Source organism: Mercenaria mercenaria, chromosome 7 (genome assembly GCF_021730395.1).
Source record: "Mercenaria mercenaria strain notata chromosome 7, MADL_Memer_1, whole genome shotgun sequence".
NCBI lineage: Eukaryota > Metazoa > Mollusca > Bivalvia > Venerida > Veneridae > Mercenaria > Mercenaria mercenaria.
Window position 1 is genome coordinate 62,774,054 of NC_069367.1, and position 22,733 is coordinate 62,796,786.

Genomic DNA, 22,733 nt, shown 5'->3' on the forward strand with positions numbered 1-22,733 from the left:
TATAGAAATCATACGATGCGTGTTTACGTTCAATGTGGGAGAATTAAGGCTGATCGGCTATGTTACCTAACGCATCCAGACGATTCAGATTTTGTTTTTAAAAAAGCATTGTGTGCGTTTCTGTCATTTTATATACGTTTTTATACGCTTAGAAATTATTAGACATGCGTATTTGCATTATTTCTATACGTAATTTACGCTAATACGCATCTTATCTGGAGCCCTGCTGGAACTATTTTTTGTCTTTCGCTGGATGTTACCCAAGCTTTGTAAGCCTGCGCAATTCTTAAAATGCACATTTATGCTTAATGAGTTACATTCGAGAATTGCACAATTACAAGTCAAAAATATGACAGATTACATCGTATATTGGTCATAGCAAAGGGAATTGACACAACTTAACTTCATTCATGCAGTGAACTGTTTGAAATTTGAGAAATCTAATGGAACTACATCCCTTCACATGTTATTCGGTCCATTTAGAGAATCGTTGGATAGCAAGGACTCGTCAAAAGGCTTTCAGCCTTTAGCCGACTCAAAAAAAAAAAAAAAAAAGAGTCCAAAATGAGGTCAAGGTCAAAATGAGGTCAGGTGATGTCTGAAGATGAGGAATGGTCACAGGTTACATCTGCATAAGTATCAAATAATTCTAGTAAGGGGTATTGATGCTAGACGAAACGGTTCCATTTGGTTAACCTCGTACGTACGGACGAACGAACGGACGGATGTATAGGACGATCACTATATGCCTCCCGCATCAGATCCCGGGGGCATAAAAATGTGCATTTCTGACTATTTCAGGGGCCATAACTCTGAAAATAGGGGGCGGAGCCAGACGAAAAATAAGAGGTGTGCAAGTTCATATCAAGATAAAGACTCATGCAAGGTTTCATCAATGTATATCAAATTCTTTTCGAGCTAGGTATGTCATGAACTTCGGACGGACGGAGGGATGGATGCATAGACAAGACCAAATCTATATGCCCCCACCACTCATGGGGGGGGGGGGGAGGACAAAAATCTTGGTAGAGGGTGACATAAGGACAATTTGCGTGATATAATTTCAAAATTGGACAATTGGTTTAGATGTTTGAAGTTTTTTTTTCTATTTTTAACTCTGGCGGCCCCTATGTGCAACCAAACGGAACTGTTAGAACAACTTTGGTAGAGGACCACCCAAGAAATATCCAGGCCAAGTTTTATCAAAATCCATTCAGTGGTTTTGGATGAAAAGTTTAAACACAACTGTTGACGACAGATGGACGCGAGCACCCTGAAGTGGAATATAGATTTATATCTTATTTTTCAAAAATCCACAATACTCCAAGGGCAAAATCACATGGCCTTGAGTGCATTTTTGTTTGGAAGGCTTTCATCATTGCTTTATAGTGCTTAGAAGATTTATATGGACTCTAATCACGGCTTTAACATATTTCAATTATGTACCGACAGTCCAGCTGTTGTAACAGACTTGATCACAGTACCGGCTTTACTCTCCCAAATCAAAGAGGAGGAGAATGGGGGATTTCAGATATATTGTTTCTGTCAAGTCGTTTAATAGGATGTGTACGAACAAAAGAAAGCAACACTTTATCATTTTGAATGATTTTTGAAGAAGTCGCCAAGTTAACTTGGCAACCTCTTCCTATTTTATTCATTCTTTTTTGTAACACAATTTTCATTGCTTTATTCATTTGTAGTTCAGCATGTCTAAAATACATGCAAGTAATGACACATTTTTGACATTTTCAAAAACTACGTTTCCATAAAAATTCTGAGAATTTTCAGAAAAACAAAATGAAAGACTTAACATACTTCTAAAAATATCATATATCAAGGTAAATAAAGCTATATTGCTTCAGAGATATTTGGTCGTCTTTAATCAGACGTGTTTATAAACATGAACGGCAGCAGTTTGGTCTGTTCGATAAAACTTCCACACTGGATTACAAAATATTTGGAACTTACTATTCTTTCTTCTTTTCCTGGACAGAAAGCCGTAAATTCCTTTGAGTAAACAAGATGGACTATAATACAACAATTTTTTGAGTAACCAAATAACCAACCTATTGCTAAATGCATATTCATTGAAACATCTAAATTCTATCATTTTTTGTGTTCTAAATACCATGTGCAAAGATGACAAACTACCAAAGATACAAAAAAAACAACATTGTTTTCGTCCTAAGGAAAAATTGAAATTCAATATTTTCTTACCCACAAAAAAATTATTGTGCACATAGGGGCTAAAATACCAAACAGACCAAAATCATGCTTATTATTAAAACACTATAAGCTGCCTTGGTGTTCCAAATCTCTTGCCATTTTCAGCAATATTTAACCTTGTTTTTTCAAAAAATGAACATAGCAAAAAATTAACAACAATATACAAATGATATTAAAATTATACGTTTACAAAGTACCTTGATAAAGTCTATTATAAGCCAATATTACATGCACCCACTTCTTACTTATTGCTAAACATTTGCAGTGAGGCAAGGTCTTAAGAAACACACTGATATAATTTTACAAGTATGAATTCAGTTAACAGCTGCAGCATTCAAATACTACATGCATCTATTTTTTTCAACCTTTTCTTTCTGGATTTGTGACAAGTTCTAACTTGTACACTACAGATGTGTGGTAAATGCAACACATTAAAAAAATGAGCCGTGCCATGGGAAAACCAACATAGTGGCTTTGCGACCAGCATGGATCCAGACCAGTCTGCGCATCTGCGCAGTCTGGTCAGGATCCATGCTGTTCGCTAACAGTTTCTCTAATTACTATAGGCTTTGAAAGCAAACAGCATGGATCCTGACCAGACTGCGTGGATGCGCAGGTTGGTCTGGATCCATGCTGGTCACAAAGCCACTATGTTGATTTTCCCATGGTGAGGCTCAAATGTCTGGCTGATTTTTTCTCAGCACTGACAAGCTCAAAAGTTATCAAGATTCTGGGTGTGCATAAATCTGCAACTCTGTTGACAGGAACAAGGCGAGTCAAAGCCAAGGAAAGATGCTTTCAAAAAGGATATTTATGCAAACTTTATCAAGGTATCACAGGATTACAGCAGCTACCAGGAAAAGTCAAGCCATAAATAAATAATGTAATCATTCTCATTCCAAGGCATGTCTACAGCTTGAAATAATACTTCATTAGCCTAACTAATCATGAATGGAAAATCACAAAGTACAGACACAAAGCATTACTCTGTTACACCAGACTTCTAGCATAGAAAAACATCATGCATACAATGATTCATTCTCTATCTTTTAGCCTTTAACCTGCTAAATTCCTAGAATGGCCTGGTCCATCATTTAATTTGGGCAATACCATTTATTATTTACTGACTGAATAGCGAACCAGTGCAAACCAGGATCAGCATACACAAACATGCAGACTGATCTTTAATAGTCTGCACTGGTCGCACAGGCAGAATCACTTGCCACCAGCAGGCTAACTGTTAAGATCAACTATGAAGACAAAGACGGGATACTGTGAAATTGTTATAATTTGTGAAGAACTCATTTTAGTGATTTTACTGTTGCATTAATACACTTAGTTAGATATAGTTTGAAGGTAACTAAGATATCTGAAATCCATAAAATAACAGTGTCCGTCAAAACCATTAAAATTTATGCCCATGATGTTAAACAATTTCACAGAACTTAAAATTATGAAGGGTAATAAGGCATTAAGTAGTAAACTCAAATGAAAAGAGGGAAAGATCACAACTACACCAGAGTAAGAACAATATTACCACCTAGTGGGAAAGAATGTTCAAATGATCAAATCCCTTACTATAAAAGGCTCATAACGCCTTTGTTTCAAATGTGGCTGCAACATTTTTAATGATGAAGATAAAATACATTTGTATATAGAATCTTGTTTAATCCTATTTCTGATAATAGTTTTTTCTAATATTTGTCAAGGGTTTAAATACTGATGAACACAGAAGAAAGTTTTACTGAATCTCACTTTTTTTATTACCTCCCTTTGTTGCTCAAACTGTATTAGCCCATGTGCAATATTAAAAGTAGCACCTTTTTGACTGTGAAATTATGCATAACATCTATTTGGATAGCTGTGTCATCAGTTTTTAACATAAAATTTAAAACCTTATGGAACTTTTAACATACTTTGAAACAATCCGTTGATGGTAGTGATTCTGACAATCTGAAGTTATTTTTCCTGTATGATATCAGGATAAGATAAACCAACTTCTGTCACAGTTAACACATTATTGAGATCATTTGACTTGCAACTCCTTATTGAACCAGGCGAAACCAGAGAACTGTATAACATATCTAAGGGACAAAATTCTAGGTAGCAAGTATTGGACAGTGGAGAATGAATTAACTGCAATGTCCACATATAAACACTTCTATAAAGACAATATAACATTCAAATGCCACTATGGAATATAAAAAGAAATTGAAAAATATTTTCAGATTTTAAGTAGCATCATTTCACTGTTTTCATAGTTATTAATACTCTTCATAGACAGTGACCTGCAACATACATTTTTAGTAAAAAGAAAGAAGTCTTTTAATCTAATTATGCTAAAGTGAACTTTAGTATTAACCTATCCACACTATACATTCTAAGTGTCTTCTTGAAGTACAATTCCGTATCATGTGATGCCAAGTTTTAAATCATTAAAAAAACCTTCACATCTATCATTTCTTATAAATTGGGACATGACAGCATTCTACTATGTAAACATGTAGTGAAACTCAGAGAATGCACTTCTACACAATAAAGGTTCAAGTTAAGAATTACTCATCTAGTAAGATGTTAACAATATGAGGCATGTGTCCAGTGCTCTGCCTAATTTAAGAGTTTTTCTTCACAAATTTGGGAAGATGACCCAACCCTTAGCACTGGTAATTTTAGCAGTATTTTCGTCAAAACTGTCAACCACCTATTATAAATAATGACAGCACGATTTCATCCAAAAGACATCTGTTTCTTTACAATGATTTGCATTTCTGATAATCATCCGTAGTTACTTTGATATAACTTTTGTAATAAAATGACATTTTATTACTGGTACAATAAGGAATTTTGATCAAATCTGGGAAACAAGAGGACCATGATGGTCCTGAATCGCTCACCTGTTCCCACATGACCCAGTTTTGAGTATGACGTCGTTTTTTCTATTATTTGACAAAGTGACCTAGTTTCTGAGCTCATGTGATTCAGTTTTGAACTTGACCTATTATCATCAAGATAAAAATTCTGACTAATTTTCATGAAGATCCACTGAAAAATATGGCCTCTAGGGAGGTCAAAAGATTTTTCAAATTTTAGACCTACTGACCTAGTTTTTGACCGCAGTTGACCCAGTTTCAAACCTGACCTAGATATCATCAAGATGAACATTCAGACCAACTTTCATACAGATCCCATGAAAAGTATGGCCTCTAGAGAGGTCACAAGGTTTTTCTATTTTTAGACCTACTGACCTAGTTTTTGACCCCAGTTGACCCAGTTTCGAACTTTACCTAGATATCATCAAGATGAACATTCAGACCAACTTTCATACAGATCCCACGAAAAGTATGGTCTCTAGAGAGGTCACAAGTTTTTTTTTATTATTTGACCTACTGACCTAGTTTTTGACCGCACGTGACCCAGTTTCAAACTTGACTTAGATATCATTAAGGTGAACATTCTGACCAATTTTCTTGAAGATCCATTCAAGGGTATGGCCTCTAGAAAGGTCACAAGGTTTTTCTATTTTAAGACCTACTGACCTAGTTTTTGAATGCAGTTGACCCAGTTTCAAACCTGACCTATATATCATTAAGATAAACATTCAGACCAACTTTCATACAGATCCTTTAAAAAATATGACCTCTAGAGAGGTCACAGGGTTTTTTCATTATTTGACCTACTGACCTACTTTTTGAAGACACGTGACCCACTTTCAAAATTGACCTAGATATCATCAAGATGAACATTCTGACCAATTTTTATGAAGATCCATTCACAAGTATGGACTCTAGAGAGGTCACAAGATTTTTCTATTTTTAGACCTACTGACCTAGTTTTTGACCGCACATGACCCAGTTTCGAACTTGACCTAGATATCATCAAGATGAACATTCAGACCAATTTTCATACAGATCCCATGAAAAATATGGCCTTTAGAGAGGTCACAAGATTTTTCTATTATTTGACCTACTGACCTTATTTTTGATGGCATGTAACCCAGTTTCGAACTTTACCTAGATATCATCAAGGTGAACGTTCTGACCAATTTTCATGAAGATTTTGTGAAAAATATGGCCTCTAGAGAGGTCACAAGGTTTTTCTATTTTTAGACCTACTGACCTAGTTTTTGACGGCACGTGACCCAGTTTCGAACTTGACCTAGATATCATCAAGGTGAACATTCTGACCAACTTTCATAAAGATCCCATGAAAAATGTGACCTCTAGAGTGGTCACAAGCAAAAGTTTACGCACGGATGGACGACGGACGCTGCGCGATCACAAAAGCTCACCTCGTCACTTTGTGACAGGTGAGCTAAAAACGAAAAAACTGCTGCATTCTGTAAAAACAAACAGTTTCAGCAGAAAGGGGGATCATACATTGTATACTGTGAAATCAATATTCGTGGGGGACTAATTTTCATGGATTTCATGGTTGAGTCAATCCACAAAATTTAATCCAAACAAACAAGTAAAATTCCCATTCATTATATGTTTAAAAGTTGAAATCCACGAATTCATATCTCCATTAAATTGCCAATTTGACCAAAACCACGAAATTTCATGCCCATGAAATTATATGATTTTACAGTAAGCTTTTGCTTAAAAACTTACCCTTAGAGTGATAAATTCCAGAAGAAATATACTCCCAAACATGTTATTTTTTTTTTACAGTAAAGGTTACTTGTAGTGTATTCATGCTTGCATAACATTTCATGAAAATTATAGAAGACAAATTACCGGTAAAAACTAATTCAATACTTTCCTTAGTCTTTTCAATAAGCAATTTTAGGCGCTTTTAAATTCACTTTTAAATTCCAACAGATATCAAAGAACTGGTTTCATAAATGCTGATGCTCTAAAAATAATACATATCGGACATATAAACACATACATGTATACTCAATGTACATTTATTCTAAACATAAATAAAAACAATGGCAAAATGCATGTTTAAAAATCAAAGTAATGGCCTTCCTAACTTGATATTACCCGTCTACGAACGACTGATTTCAACAAAGCACAGGTATAAATAAATCTAAATGTCTCAAAAGTAAGGTAGGTTATAACATGCTTTCATTCCTCATATTTGTTTGCTTGTTCTGTTGGGTTTTAAACAACAAGGATGGCGCCATATGGCAGCTTTCCAGCTTAAATGGTGGAGGACGCATACTGCCCCTACTTAAGTGTAAGTTATGGCAGACCGGCACCTGGTTATAACCACTAACCATATGCAAAATAGCTGACATGTCGACCTCTGCTGTGCTTGGACCAACAGAGGTGAGGGGCAAGTGATTCAAAGTCAGTGACATTACCACTTCATTTCTCTATTTTGAGGCTTTCATTTTTTTTACAACTAAATATTGGATCTGAAACTCTTAATTAGAACAAACAGTGAAATCTCGCAATATTATGTGGACAACCAAATGAGATATGAGCCGTGCCATGGGAAAACCAACATAGTGGCTTTGCGACCAGCATGGATCCAGACCAGCCTGCGCATCCGCGCAGTCTGGTCAGGCTCCATACTGTTCGCTTTTAAAGCCTACTGAAATTGGAGAAACTGTTAGCGAACAGCATGGATCCTGACCAGACTGCGTGGATGCGCAGGCTGGTCTGGATCCATGCTGGTCGCAAAGCCACTATGTTGGTTTTCCCATGGCACGGCTCATATCATTTATGGATGAAGGTGTTAAACATTCATCTAGAGAAACAATTCAAATTCTGGTGTTTATATTTTTTTTAAAAATTAAGAAATCCCATACCAAATAAAGCATAAAAAAGAAAACTTTTGTTAACCATCTGGACAAAACCAGTTTTAAGCTTTAACATGAGAAATGAAAACATGGACACTCCCCTTAAACATTATTAAGGTACGTTCTCAAAATTTGTTCAGATGCACTAGAGTATCTATGATCAGGATGCACAGTAATGGTGTCTATAATCATGCAGACTTGATTGCCTCAAGACACAATCAGCCTTCTCTAAGTTAAATATCCAAACTTGGATCTCCCTATAAAACAATACATGATTGGCATTTCCCACTAATAAACAGTCCTACCTTCTAAATGGATGGAATTGGAAAAATTGCACAAGATGTTTTAAACCAAGGAATTTTTTTTTCTAATCTATAATTTAAATCATACATCAAATTCACCAAGACCAAATTTCTGGATGTAAGACCATATTAGCACCACGTCGTACTTCCAGATCATATACTCTTTGAACAGCCTGGATAAATACAGAATTTGTATATAGACAGAATTTATTAAAATTAATCAGATTAAAAAGGCCTATAATTATCATACGACAACTATTTCTGTAGAGATCTATTTACATCTATTTACAAGCCATTCTATATACATTATTTACATATTTTTTTATAAAACAATCAGAGAAACAAATAATAAAACAAGACAAATAACTAAACGATATTGCAATTAAATCACCAATTGGGAAATATTCTGACTAAACTTTACACCAAACTGTCAAATCAATTTAAGAGGCCATCTGAAGGACAGTAAAGTTGTAAATTGTGATAGTTCAATATTACAATTCTAGAAAAACTGTTAAATAGGTGAAAAGTATTAAAAGCAATTATTCTGGTTGTGTTAATCATTGAGCCTTTTGGAATCATATTCCTATCCCTGTACCAATGAAACTTTGAATTAAATACATGTGGCATATTATTCGAGTGCCACACATTCCGAGTTTTCTGGAAAATATTACAAAGACAAAAGCTTGAGCGGATTACTATTCAAAGAATAAAACAAGAGAGTCGGCGTATCAACAATATGCACATGATAGCAAACAGAATTTGATATCAGCATATCAACAATATGCACATGATAGCAAACAGAATTTAGTACAGTCTTGATTCTAAAACTTTGCAAACAGAACATGGAAATGTCTGTTTTCTTTTTCCAGTTTTGCCAACACAATTTATGTATAATTATACGGTAGTTCACCAACACAATTTATGTATACAAGATAGTTCACCTAACCAGTGCTCCTGGGTACAGCACCAGTAGTACTAACTTCTAATTTCCTCTCATGACTAGGAGGTGGAGGACGATTGACTTCAGACATACAGTCATTCATCCTCTATCTCTATGGATCTTCTGTCGAAACATCATACAGACCATACCCTAACCAAGGGACCTAACTTGTGATCTATTTTACATTCTTGTGTTCTACCTAGTGGGCGAACAGAGTAGGCTGGAACATGGAAAAATGTCAATGAAAATTGTAGAAACTTCTGTTAGTACAACTAGTCATGTTTACACATACACTAAAACATTGAAAAAAAGTAATTTAAATCTGCGGTACTTGTCTGGATACTAGCTGAAACTACCCTGTAATCAACTGTGAACTAGATATCACAGTGATACACATTCTGTATAAAACCCTTTGATTGGTTCTAAACCATGAAAATATTCTTGAAACTTCTACCTTGCTTCCACTTTTAACAGGTTAAAGTAGTATCTATACATCTTTTCAAACAAGCCTATAAAATCATGGAACATTGTTGAAAATTTTCCATACTTAAGAATAAATTTCAACTAAACAAGAACTAAATCCTTTAAATATTTAACTGTATATGCACATTTTCTAATATGCACTTAGAAAATGTAAATTTCTATTTGTCTAGCATATGGATTAAAAATTTGGACTTAGATATGCTCCTTTAAAAAAAAAGAAGAAAAAACAAGTAAGCAAATTTTAATAAAAGTAGCTCCCCATAAACTCAATTATCTCCCTTTAACTCTCTCCCTGAAATACTCTCCCAGGTATAATGATTTATTGCAAATCACTGACTGTGGACATATTTGTTCTGAAAAATCTAGTGAATGAACAAATATCAAAACACATGCAGGTAAAGTTGAACTATTATAAGGATCAATTTCTCAATATGCTGTTAAGAAAAAAAACTTATTACTGTTGAGTATTTTAAGCAGAAGAACAGTAGCACTTTTTGTGGCCATTATCAAAGGTTTACAATTTACTATTGCCTTAAATATCTTAATTCCTCAGTTCTCAACATTCATCATCAAAAACTGATGGCAGGAAATCTTAAATAGTAGAATTATTTACATCATAAAAATTGTGATTTTATGGGCACAATAAAAAAGAGTCCATTACTTATTTTCAAAACAATAAAAGGAATTTAAAACAAAAATACACAATTTTCTATCTACAAGCTTACACTGAACACATTAATACACCATTTTTATGTCAAATATTGACATGTTTGAGCTAAATTGGAATGGAAAAAGCACTATTAAATGTGCTTTTTGAAACCTTATTTGCATGCAAAACTGAATCGTTTGGTAACATATATCCAATCCAGTAGCTAAGGTCACTATAAAAATACTTCATTTGCATAATTTAAAGCATGACAAGACTATTCCAATATAAAAACCATGTTTGTACATAATGATCTTACAGATCAAGAAATAGTAACTGTTTTAATTAAGTATATTTAACAACCACAACATATATGCATCAACTTGGCAGGCTTTATTACCGGTACAATTCAAAGATACTCTTCACAAGTGACTGTTGGTATTGGAAAGTGACTTCCACTTTCAATTACACATGCCCGTAGTTTGACTTCTACCTAAGTCTTCTAACTTACCCTATATCACATCAACATAATTCAGACGATACAGCAACTTCCCAAGCTTTTGATGGTGAAAGATGTTCAAGATGCATCTCTTGGCATCAACATTGGTAGAATCACCAATCTTTTGCATACCAACTGGAAAGTGTTTTTTTTTTTGGTTGGGTTTAATGTCGCACCGCCACCATTGTAGGTCATATGGCGACTTTCCAGCTTTGATGGTGGAGGAAGACCCCAGGTGCCCCTCCATGCATGATTTCATCACGAGCTGCCAGCTGGACAGTTTCCTCTGACGAAAATCTGTTTGATGCATCCCCAAATGATCCAGGTCCTATCTCAAGATCCTTAAAGGCCTTGTTTAATGAACCAGGCTTTAGTTAAACTGTATGAAAACCTAAATGATTTGTCAAATCATTAAAAACGTACCATAAATTACATTGGATTAAAACATCTAGGACATTAAAATTTACTAAGGTATCATCAGTTTTCTTTAAAATCCCTGCTGATTTAACCAGCATTTAGAAGCCTGCTCAAGTCATGCATATACTTCATGATTATCTGTAATACTGATCTCTCTCCCCCTTTCTCACATCACTAGCTCTCCCTCACTGTTGACAAGAGCAGTTCGAATATGAAAGCCAATAAAAAGGATCTCTGAATATTTTAAAATACACCCCTTATCTCTCCCCTGAAACTCTCTTTCGCCAAATCTCCCAATAACGAAAACAAATACTAGACCAACCTTTAGAAAGTCTTTCATTTGTACAGAAAAGGTACTTCATCCAATTACTGTATTTTTTATTAATTTGTCATTCACACTACATTTTTTGCTGTTACTTGAATTTTTCAAAATTTTCGGAGGTGAATAAACGGTAATAATTGTATTACTGGAATGAATTTAAAGACAAGAGGGCCAAGATGGCCCTAGGTCGCTCACCTGAGAAACATACTATAACAGTGTTAACATGTTTAACCTAGTGATGTCATGAAAACAAATATTTTGGTCAATTTTCATTAAGATTGGACTAAAAATGTGGTCTCTTGAGTTTAAACAAGTATTTTCTTAGATATGACCTAGTGACCTAGTTTTTGACCCCAGATGACCTATTTTCGAACTCAGCCTAGATTTCATCAAAGCAATCATTCTGACCAATATTCATGAAGATCAATTGAAAAATACAGCCTCAATCGCATACACAAGTTTTTTCCTTGATTTGACCTAGTGACCTAGTTTTTGATCCCAGATGACCCATTTTCGAACTCGGCCTAGAATTTATTAAAGTCTTCATTTTGACTTAATTTCAGGAAGATCTATTGAAAATACAGCCTCTATGGCATATACAAGCTTTTCCTTTGATTTGACCTAGTGACCTACTTTTTGACCCCAGATGACCCATATTCGAACTTGATCTAGATTTCATCAAGGCAATCATCCTGACCAAAATTCATGAAGATTAATTGAACAAGAGGGCCAAGATGGCCCTAGGTCGCTCACCTAAGAAACACTCCATAACAGTGTAAAACATGTTTGACCTAGTGATTTCATGGAAACAAATATTCTGACCAATTTTCATTAAGATTGGACCAAAAAATTGGTCTCTTGCGATAAAACAAGCATTTTCTTAGATATGACCTAGTTTTTGACCCTAGATGACCCATGTTCAAACTCGACCTAGATTTTATCAAGGCAATCACTCTGACCAAAATTCATGAAGATCAACTGAAAAATACAGCCTCTATCACATACATAAGTTTTTTCTTTGATTTGACCAAGTGACCTAGTTTTTGACCTCACATGACCCATATTCAAATTCGACCTAGATTTCATTAAGGCAATAAACCTGACCGAATTTCATAAAAATCAATTGAAAAAAACAGTCTCTATCGCATACACAAGATTTTTCTTAAATTTGACCTAGTGACCTAGTTTTTGACCTCAGATAACCCATATTCAAAACCAACCTAGATTTCATCAACGCAATCACTCTGACCAAATTTCATGAAGATCAATTGAAAAATACATCCTCTATTGCATACACAATGTTTTTCTTTGATTTGACCTAGTGACCTAGTTTTTGACTCCAGATGACCCATTTTCGAACTCGGACTAGATTTTATCAAGGTAATCATTCTGGCTAAATTTAATGAAGATCAGTTGAAAAATACCGCCTCTATTGCATACACAAGGTTTTTCTTTGATTTGACCTAGTGACCTAGTTTTTGACCCGAGATGACCCATTTTCAAACTTGGTCTAAATTTCATCAAGGGTATCATTCTGACCAAAATTCATGAAGATCAATTGAAAAATACTGCCTCTATCGCATACACAAGGTTTTTACGTGATATGACCTAGTGACCTAGTTTTTGAACCTAGATGACCCATTTTCGAACTCGGCCTAGATTTCATCAAGGTAATCATTCTGATCAAAATTCTTGAAGATAAATTGAAAAATACCGCCTCTATCGCATACACAAGGTTTTACTTTGATTTGACCTAGTGACCTAGTTTTTGACCCCAGATGACCCATTTTCGAACTCGGCCTAGATTTCATCAAGGCAATCATTCTGACCAAAATTCATGAAGATCAATTGAAAAATACAGCCTCTATCGCATACACAAGGTTTTTCTTTGATTTGACCTAGTGACCTAGTTTTTGACCCGAGATGACCCATTTTCGAACTCGGCCTAGATTTCATCAAGGCAATCATTCTGACCAAAATTCATGAAGATCAATTGAAAAATACAGCCTCTATCGCATACACAAGGTTTTTCTTTGATTTGACCTAGTGACCTAGTTTTTGACCAGAGATGACCCATTTTCTAACTCGGCCTAGATTTCATCAAGGTTATCATTCTGACCAACATTCATGAAGAAGAATTGAAAAATACAGCCCCTATCGCATACTCAAGGTTTTCCTTTGATTTGACCTAGTGACCTAGTTTTTGACCCGAGATGACCCATTTTCGAACTCGGCCTAGATTTCATCAAGGTAATCATTCTGATCAAAATTCTTGAAGATAAATTGAAAAATACCGCCTCTATCGCATACACAAGGTTTTTCTTTGATTTGACCTAGTGACCTAGTTTTTGACCCCAGATGACCCATTTTCGAACTCGGCCTAGATTTCATCAAGGCAATCATTCTGACCAAAATTCATGAAGATCAATTGAAAAATACAGCCTCTATCGCATACACAAGGTTTTTCTTTGATTTGACCTAGTGACCTAGTTTTTGACCCGAGATGACCCATTTTCGAACTCGGCCTAGATTTCATCAAGGCAATCATTCTGACCAAAATTCATGAAGATCAATTGAAAAATACAGCCTCTATCGCATACACAAGGTTTTTCTTTGATTTGACCTAGTGACCTAGTTTTTGACCAGAGATGACCCATTTTCTAACTCGGCCTAGATTTCATCAAGGTTATCATTCTGACCAACATTCATGAAGAAGAATTGAAAAATACAGCCCCTATCGCATACTCAAGGTTTTCCTTTGATTTGACCTAGTGACCTAGTTTTTGACCCGAGATGACCCATTTTCGAACTCGGCCTAGATTTCATCAAGGTTATCATTCTGACCAATATTCATGAAGATTAATTGAAAAATACTGCCTCTATCGCATACACAAGGTTTTTCTTTGATTTGACCTAGTGACCTAGTTTTTGACCCGAGATGACCCATTTTCGAACTCGGCCTAGAATTCATCAAAGTTATCATTCTGACCAATATTCATGAAGATTAAATGAAAAATACAGCCTCTATCGCATACACAAGGTTTTTCTTTGATTTGACCTAGTGACCTAGTTTTTGACCCAAGATGACCCATTTTCGAACTCGGCCTAGATTTCATCAAGGTTATCATTCTGACCAATATTCATGAAGATTAATTGAAAAATACAGCCTCTATCGCATACACAAGCTAAATGTTGACAGACGACAGACGCCGGACATCGAGCGATCAGAAAAACTCACCTGAGCATTGCTCAGGTGAGCTAAAAATACAGCATCTATCGCATACACAAGGTTTTTCCTTGATTTGACCTAGTGACCTAGTTTTTGACCCCAGCTGACCCCTTTTCGAACTCGGCCTAGATTTCATCAAGCTAATCATTCTGACCAATATTCATGAAGATCAGTTGAAAAATTCAGCCTCTATCGCATACACAAGGTTTTTCTTTGATTTGACCTAGTGACCTAGTTTTTGACCCCAGATGACCCCTTTTCGAACTCAGCCTAGATTTCATCAAGGTAATCATTCTGACCAATATTCATGAAGATCAATTGAAAAATACAGCCTCTATCGCATACACAAAGTTTTTCTTTGATTTGACCTAGTGACCTAGTTTTTGAGCCCAGATGACCCTTTTCTAACTCGGCCTAGATTTCTTCAAGGTAATCATTCTGACAAAGTTTCATGAAGTTCAGTTGAAAAATACAGCCTCTATCGCATACACAAGCTAAATGTTGACAGACAGACGGCAGACGCCGGACATCGAGCGATCAGAAACACTCACCTGAGCATTGTTCAGGTGAGCTAAAAAGAAGCCATTTGTGGCATTATGTAAAAATAAGAGTAAAAATTCTCATCATATTTAGCAGCCACTGCATACAATACATGTATCAAATATTCAAAATCTTTAGCAGGAAGGAACTAACTGTAATTTGGACTAATTATCTTAAATGATATGCAAATAACATAACATTTCAAATCTAAATTTGTTCTATAAATTATGAAAGGTAAAACACAGACATGTGGGGCTAAAAAAGAAAATTTCAAAAATTCACAAAAACAAGACCATGCTGCATACAAAACAGAAATGATGGGGTAAATTCAAATCTTTACTTAATTTTAAACCAAAATGGGAGGGTCTTGATTTTCACAGAATAAACAAACGAGCTAGTTCAAACTTCAGACGGCTAGCTGGCCTGTTAAATATATCATAAATGCCCCTATTCTTCCGACATATGACTAAAATTAACATGTGCCAAGGCAATACCATGACAGTAGATCAGGATCATTTGAGTAACTCCCTCTAATATAAGCATGGTCCAAATGGTCAGCCTCTAACTGTTCCACAGCACGTGAACTTCTAACCGGGCCGCCATCCAAAGGCTGCTCCCCTGACCTTTCTGCCCAAAGAACTCTAGCAGATGCTGGGATGTTCTCAAAATTTTCATTCTCGTCCATTATTTGATTGATATCAACACTACTGGATCTAGTTTCAGAAGAACTACAGCTGTTTAAATGATTTACAGAGCGTTCTGATCCGCAAGTGGAAGCGTTGCTACAGATATCATCTTTCACTAAAAGTTGATTAGAGTTATCTCCCTCAGGTAAAAGAACAGACTGGTTCACCAGTGTATCACATATGGCTGCAGGATTCTGGACAGGGTCACTAGAAATTTCTACCACATTGCCTACATCACGACTGTCTTCTAGTCAGAAATTAAAGCCTTCCTTTGGTATAGACGATGTTGGATCGAACTGATAGCCTTCAGAGCTTATCTCTGGCATCAATGAAGGATCTTCTTCAGTCTGTAAGAATAAATTGTTGTAACATCATTCCAGCTTAAATTGTGAAGGAAAGCCTGATGTGCTTTACTAGGCATTATATAAGACAGGCATTGCTGCCTGGGTAGAACCAGACCTTCTGCAAGCCAGCTAGATGGCTGCCTGACTGATAAGAGCAAAGCTCAAATCCAACAAACATCTGAACAAGACTACAATACTTCTTTCAGTTACCTTACAAATTTGTTGGGACTTGTAAAAAAGCATGAACACTTAATTTTTAACTTTTTTTATACCAACTTTATATTTACACTAGCAAAAGGTTCATATATTATTTCATACTGCAAGAAACATTCTCATATTCTGATATGTATATAAATACATGTATTCCAAGTTAGGTGAAATCTTCTAACGAGGTGAAATTCTGTGAGCTGACATTTTCCTATGAGCAATTCAGCAACAAAACTTCTATCACACAGAGCTGAATTTATGGCAAAACCTTTGCTCTTGCAGCTTATGATACAGTGAGCCCATTTTAAAACAGTCTTTTTCAGACCTAATGTACCAGACTGTGTCAGAGATATGCTACAAAAATACATTTGTGTAAAGAAGTGTGTAAATATAGATAAGTAAAGACTAAGTACTTACATCTGATGAGAAATACTGATCTATAATTTGGTAAGCTAGGTTATAGATTTCTTCGTTCTCATGATTTTGTAAATTTTCAATCTTATCCAAGCCTGAAACAAGAAAGTGAATGGATATTCTATCTGCATATAAAAGCTACTTTATCAGGAAGACACTGAACAACAAACAGAGACAGTGCGCTTCTTATAAGTGCTATGCATCAAATAGCACTTATAGCTTTTTGGCAGACTAAATATGCAACAAACAGCCCTTTTGGCTGACTCAATAATACCCCTGTAATACAGCCTTCCTGTATGAAATACAGACCTGTTTTATAAGCTGTAAAATGTCTGTAAAGAACCTGGTTTTTAGAATAATATGACTGTGTTAAATGTCCATGAAGTATATACAGAATATAATCCATTCATTTATTCAAATGAAGTTTAGTAAGATCATATGCCTCACCTAGGTATTAAATTAACAACCTCTACCGCTCCAGGCCTTAAAGTGAGGCCTATGAAATTGACAGGGTAACATTATAAAATATGATCAGTACACAAGTAAGTGTGCGATGGAACAATATCATCAAGTCTACAAAGGGGAATACTTAAAAAAGAAAAGAAAATAAGAACAAAATCAGAAGTGGAAGTCCTGACAATATGTACATGTTCACTTAATGTTGATGTAGCAAGTACATTTGAATCTGATCAACATTGTAGGTGTTGAGTACACAAAACAGTGTGACGCATGGACTGACAGACAGTTCAAACACTATATGCCTCCAAGGTCTTCGACACCAAAGGCATAATAGTGTCAAACATAGAAGTTTTGAAGTTAAGTAAACATGTCCATTTAGTTTTGACGATTCATACCAGTTCATTTTGAACTGTATGGAAACTTTAGGTGGAGCTGAGTATACAACATACAAACTAGAAAATGCTTTTGTAAAAAAGCGCATGTCTCCCCCAATGCAAAGTCCTATAGGCAAGAAGTCAATAGAGGTCAGGAGCAAAAGTCAAAGAGACACTGATGGTTGGCTGCAACAGGGATCATCTACTTGGCATGTCCAGTCATCCCACTAAATTTCAACACTTTTGGCCTAGTGGTTCTCAAGCCACTGTTCAGGCTCCTGTAACCTTGACCTTTGATCAAGTGACCTCAAAATAAATAGGGGTCATCTACTCTGCATGTCCAATCATCCTATTAAGTTTCAACATTGTAGATCAAGTGGTTCTCAAGTTATTTCCAAAAAATGATTTTACATGAACAGGCCACTGTGACCTTGACCTTTAATAGACTGACCCCAAAATCAATAGGGGTCATCTACTCTGCATGTTCAATCATCCTATGAAGTTTCAACATTCTGGGTCAAGTGGTTCTCAAGTTATTGATCCAAACTGGTTATCAATGTTCAGGCCACTGTGACCTTGACCTTTAACAGAGTGACCCCAAAAACAATAGGGGTCATTTACTCTGCATGAACAATCATCCTATGAAATTTCAACATTCTGGGTCGAGAGGTTCTAAAGTTATTGATTGGAAATGGTTTTCCATGTTCAGGCCCCTGTGACCTTGACCTTTAACAGAGTCACCCTAAAATCGTTAGGGGTCATCTACTCTGCATGACCAATCATCCTATGAAGTTTCATCATTCTAGGTCAAGTGTTACTCAAGTTACTGACCGGAAATGGTTTTCAATGTTCGGGCCCATGTGACCTTGACCTTTAACAGAGTGACCCCAAAATCAATAGGGGTCATCTACTCTGCATGACCAATCATCCTATTAAGTTTCAACATTCTGGGTCAAGTGGTTCTCAAGTTACTGACTGGATATGGTCTTCAATGTTCATGTCCCTGTGACCTTGACCTTTAACGGAGTGACCCCAAAATCGATAGGGGTCATCTACTTTTCATGTACAATCATCCTATGGAGTTTCAACATTCTGGGTCAAGTGGTTCTTTAGTTATTGATCAGAAGTGGTTTTCAATGTTCAGGCCACTGTGACCTTGACCTTTGACAGAGTGACCCCAAAAACATTAGGGGTCATTTACTCTGCATGAACAATCATCCTATGAAATTTCAACATTCTGGGTCGAGAGGTTCTTAAGTTATTGATTGGAAATGGTTTTCCATGTTCAGGCCCCTGTGACCTTGACCTTTAACAGAGTGACCCTAAAATCGTTAGGGGTCATCTACTCTGCATGACCAATCATCCTATGAAGTTTCATCATTCTGGGTCAAGTGGTTCTCAAGTTACTGACCGGAAATGGTTTTCAATGTTCGGGCCCATGTGACCTTGACCTTTAACAGAGTGACCCCAAAATCAATAGGGGTCATCTACTCTGCATGACCAATCATCCTATTAAGTTTCAACATTCTGGGTCAAGTGGTTCTCAAGTTACTGACCGGAAATGGTTTTCAATGTTCATGTCCCTATGACCTTGACCTTTAACGGAGTGACCCCAAAATCGATAGGGGTTATCTACTTTTCATGTTCAATCATCCTATGGAGTTTCAACATTCTGGGTCAAGTGGTTCTCTAGTTATTGATCGGAAATGGTTTTCAATGTTCAGGCCCCTGTGACCTTGACCTTTGACGGAGTGACTCCAAAATCAATAGGGGTCATCTACTCTTCATGACCAATCATCCCATGAAATTTCAACATTCTGAGTCAAGTGGTTCTCTAGTTATTGATCATAAATGGTTTTCAATGTTCAGGCCCCTTTGACCTTGACCTTTGATGGAGTGATCCCAAAATCAATAGGGGTCATCTACTTTGCATGTACAGTCATCCTATGGAGTTTCAACAATCTGAGTCAAGTGGTTCTCTAGTTATTGATCGGAAATGGTTTTCAATGTTCAGGCCCCTGTGACCTTGACCTTTAACGGAGTGACCCCAAAATCAGTATGGGTCATCTACTCTTCATGACCAATCATCCTATGAAGTTTCAACATTCTGGGTCAAGTGGTTCTCTAGTTATTGATCGGAAATGGTTTTCAATGTTCAGGCCCATGTGACCTTGACCTTTGACGAAGTGATCCCAAAATCAATAGGGGTCATCTACTCTTCATGACCAATCATCCTATGAAGTTTCAACATTCTGGGTCAAGTGGTTCTCTAGTTATTGATCATAAATGGTTTTCAATGTTCAGGCCCCTGTGACCTTGACCTTTGACGGAGTGACCCCAAAATCAATAGGGGTCATCTACTTTGCATGTACAGTCTTCCTATGGAGTTTCAACAATCTAGGTCAAGTGGTTCTCTAGTTATTGATCGGAAATGGTTTTCAATGTTCAAGCCCCTGTGACCTTGACCTTTGACGGAGTGACCCCAAAATCAATAGGGGTCATCTACTCTTTATGACCAATCATCCTATGAAGTTTCAACAATGTGCGTCAAGTGGTTCTCTAGTTATTGATCGGAAATGGTTTTCAATGTTCAGGCCCCTGTGACCTTGACCTTTGACGGAGTGACCCCAAAATCAATAGGGGTCATCTACTCTTCATGGTCAATCATCCTATGAAATTTCAATATTCTGGGTCAAATGGTTCTCTAGTTATTGATCGGAAATGGTTTTCAATGTTAGGCTCCTGTGACCTTGACCTTTGACGGAGTGACCCCCAAAACATAAGGGGCCGTCTACTCGAGCAGCCCTACAACCCTATGAAGTTTGAAGGTTCTAGGTCAAATGGTTCTCCAGTTATTGCTCGGAAATGAAGTGTGACGTACGGACAGGGCAAAAACAGTATGTCTCCCCCAGAAGGGGGGGAGACTTAATAGTAGTTATTGACACCACAGGCATATAAAAGTTGCTAAGTATTTCATGTCATTAAGTGAATTTTCTGAAGATTTTTGCAGATCTACAAAACCCACCTCCACATTCTTCAATGAGCTGCCCAATACTGTCAGCCTCATCTCCAGCCATCTTCAGTATATTGTTGATGCCATCTAGCACGACGTTTACAACCTGTGTGTCCTTCACACTGAGCAGATTGCAGAATGGCTGTATGACTCCACACTGAACAACATATTCTACCTGTAAAATATTTGTTATGCTGTGCTTAATGCTGCTTCTCAATTATACATATCACTGATATGTTCCACTCTTTACAACTAGGGTCTTACCACATTTCTTGTTTATAAAACATGAAGTACTATTTTCACAGAAGACACCTGCCTTATTTTGAAGTTTCAAATAAAACAGATAAAAATAGACAATACAGGTGTTACCAGTTTATTTGAAAGACTAAAATTGTGTCCAAAGGACACAGATGCCCCTTTATTCTGCCCCATTTTTTACCGTTATATTCTGATAAGGTTGTGCATCTGAGCAACTTTTAATCCATTCCTTCAAAAAGAATATGAAGAGTTAAACACATCAAATTTGAAAGTCTGATCCAAATCAGGCTAATAGTGTGGGAGGAGTTGGAAAAACAAGATTTCGGGACATACATACGGATAGCAGCAACACTATATGCCACATAAATATGGGGGTATGAAAAAACATGTCCGTCTGGTCTCATACACTTCCATGACATCAGATGTTAAAATGCTGGTTTCAAAATTTAGTGTGAAATATTGGATACTCACATGAAAATCTCTTGTTACAAACAGAACACTGCTTCAATAATTCAGCAGAACTGCAACACCTTTGCAAAACAACGGATGATCTAAATTCACTACTTCGTAGTACTTGTTTTTTTTGGTTTTTTTTTTATAGTATTAACCTGTAAGCAGCCACTTTAAGCACTTTTCCTTGTGCAATCAGAGCTCACAAAGACCCAAAGATTTAAAACTGCATTTGGAGATTAACCAAAGAATACAGCTTTCCCATTGGTCGATTTCTAAATTGTGCTCAGAAACAACATCACAAATGCTGTTTATTTTTAGACTGACCTTCAACCTCCATTTGAACACCTTGGACCAAGGGTTGAGAAAACTGACAGTAAGTGATTAAGTCAGTGACTATTATCACACTACAAACAAGGCTTTCTTAACACTCTGTATATGGGTTCTGAAAGCAATGTTTGTAAAGAAAGAGATAGTATATATGAAAGTACCTTACTCACCTGTTCTTTTTTCCCACTAATTGTAAGATTACTAATTGCCCAAGCTGCTTCCTTCTGAGTCTGGAAGTCTCCCTGTAATTTGTGAATGAAAATAGGTTTTGGTAAAATCATTTTTTCTTTGGGAGACTAACTTCTATGGATTTCTTGCTTGAATCAATCCTTGGAAATAAAAATTTCTGTAAAAGCATAAAATTCCTGCTCTCTTTAGTCAATATAATGTAGAACTAATTAATCTATATATGTCCCCACTAAATTGCAAAACTGCCATTTTTACTTTGAACCAGAAATTCCTTTGGCACACAGCTGTATTTCTCTATTATTCATTTTGTTAAACACAAGACCATATCATTGAAATCCTATTGCTGATATCTAACTAGATGACTTATTCAGACTTGAAAACAAAACAACTTGTTCCAAAAAGTTACACTTAACAGTATTCTATCCATGTTTTATAATTCTAGTGTTCATTTTTTGTAAGTTTTTTCTTTTAATTTTACAGTCAATACATTACAGGTTAAGGTATGACCCATGTAATAGTGTAACTCCTTTTAAAAGAGTATTCCTTCAATAAACTTACTTGGACTTTTTTTCAGAGGGCATAGGTTCAAGCCCCACTCACTGGAACCAAATTTCCCCCCTTATATTCCTTTTTTCTAGTTAGTTTTTACTCTT

General features: G+C 36.2%; 1 protein-coding gene across 1 annotated transcript in view; it reads right to left on the bottom strand.

Moving 5' to 3' along the window:
* Positions 1–1,589: 1,589 nt before the first annotated feature.
* LOC123554066 (importin subunit alpha-4-like) overlaps positions 1,590–22,733 on the bottom strand; it is a 48,255-nt gene continuing 27,111 nt past the window's right edge. Inside the window, exons 11-14 of the mRNA XM_053548515.1 lie at positions 22,062–22,133; positions 20,866–21,028; positions 17,011–17,102; positions 1,590–16,389 (exon numbers count right to left, since the gene is read on the bottom strand). Of these exons, the coding sequence (XP_053404490.1) occupies positions 16,294–16,389; positions 17,011–17,102; positions 20,866–21,028; positions 22,062–22,133 (423 nt within the window). The 3' untranslated portion in view covers positions 1,590–16,293. The remainder of the gene's footprint in view (positions 16,390–17,010; positions 17,103–20,865; positions 21,029–22,061; positions 22,134–22,733) is intronic.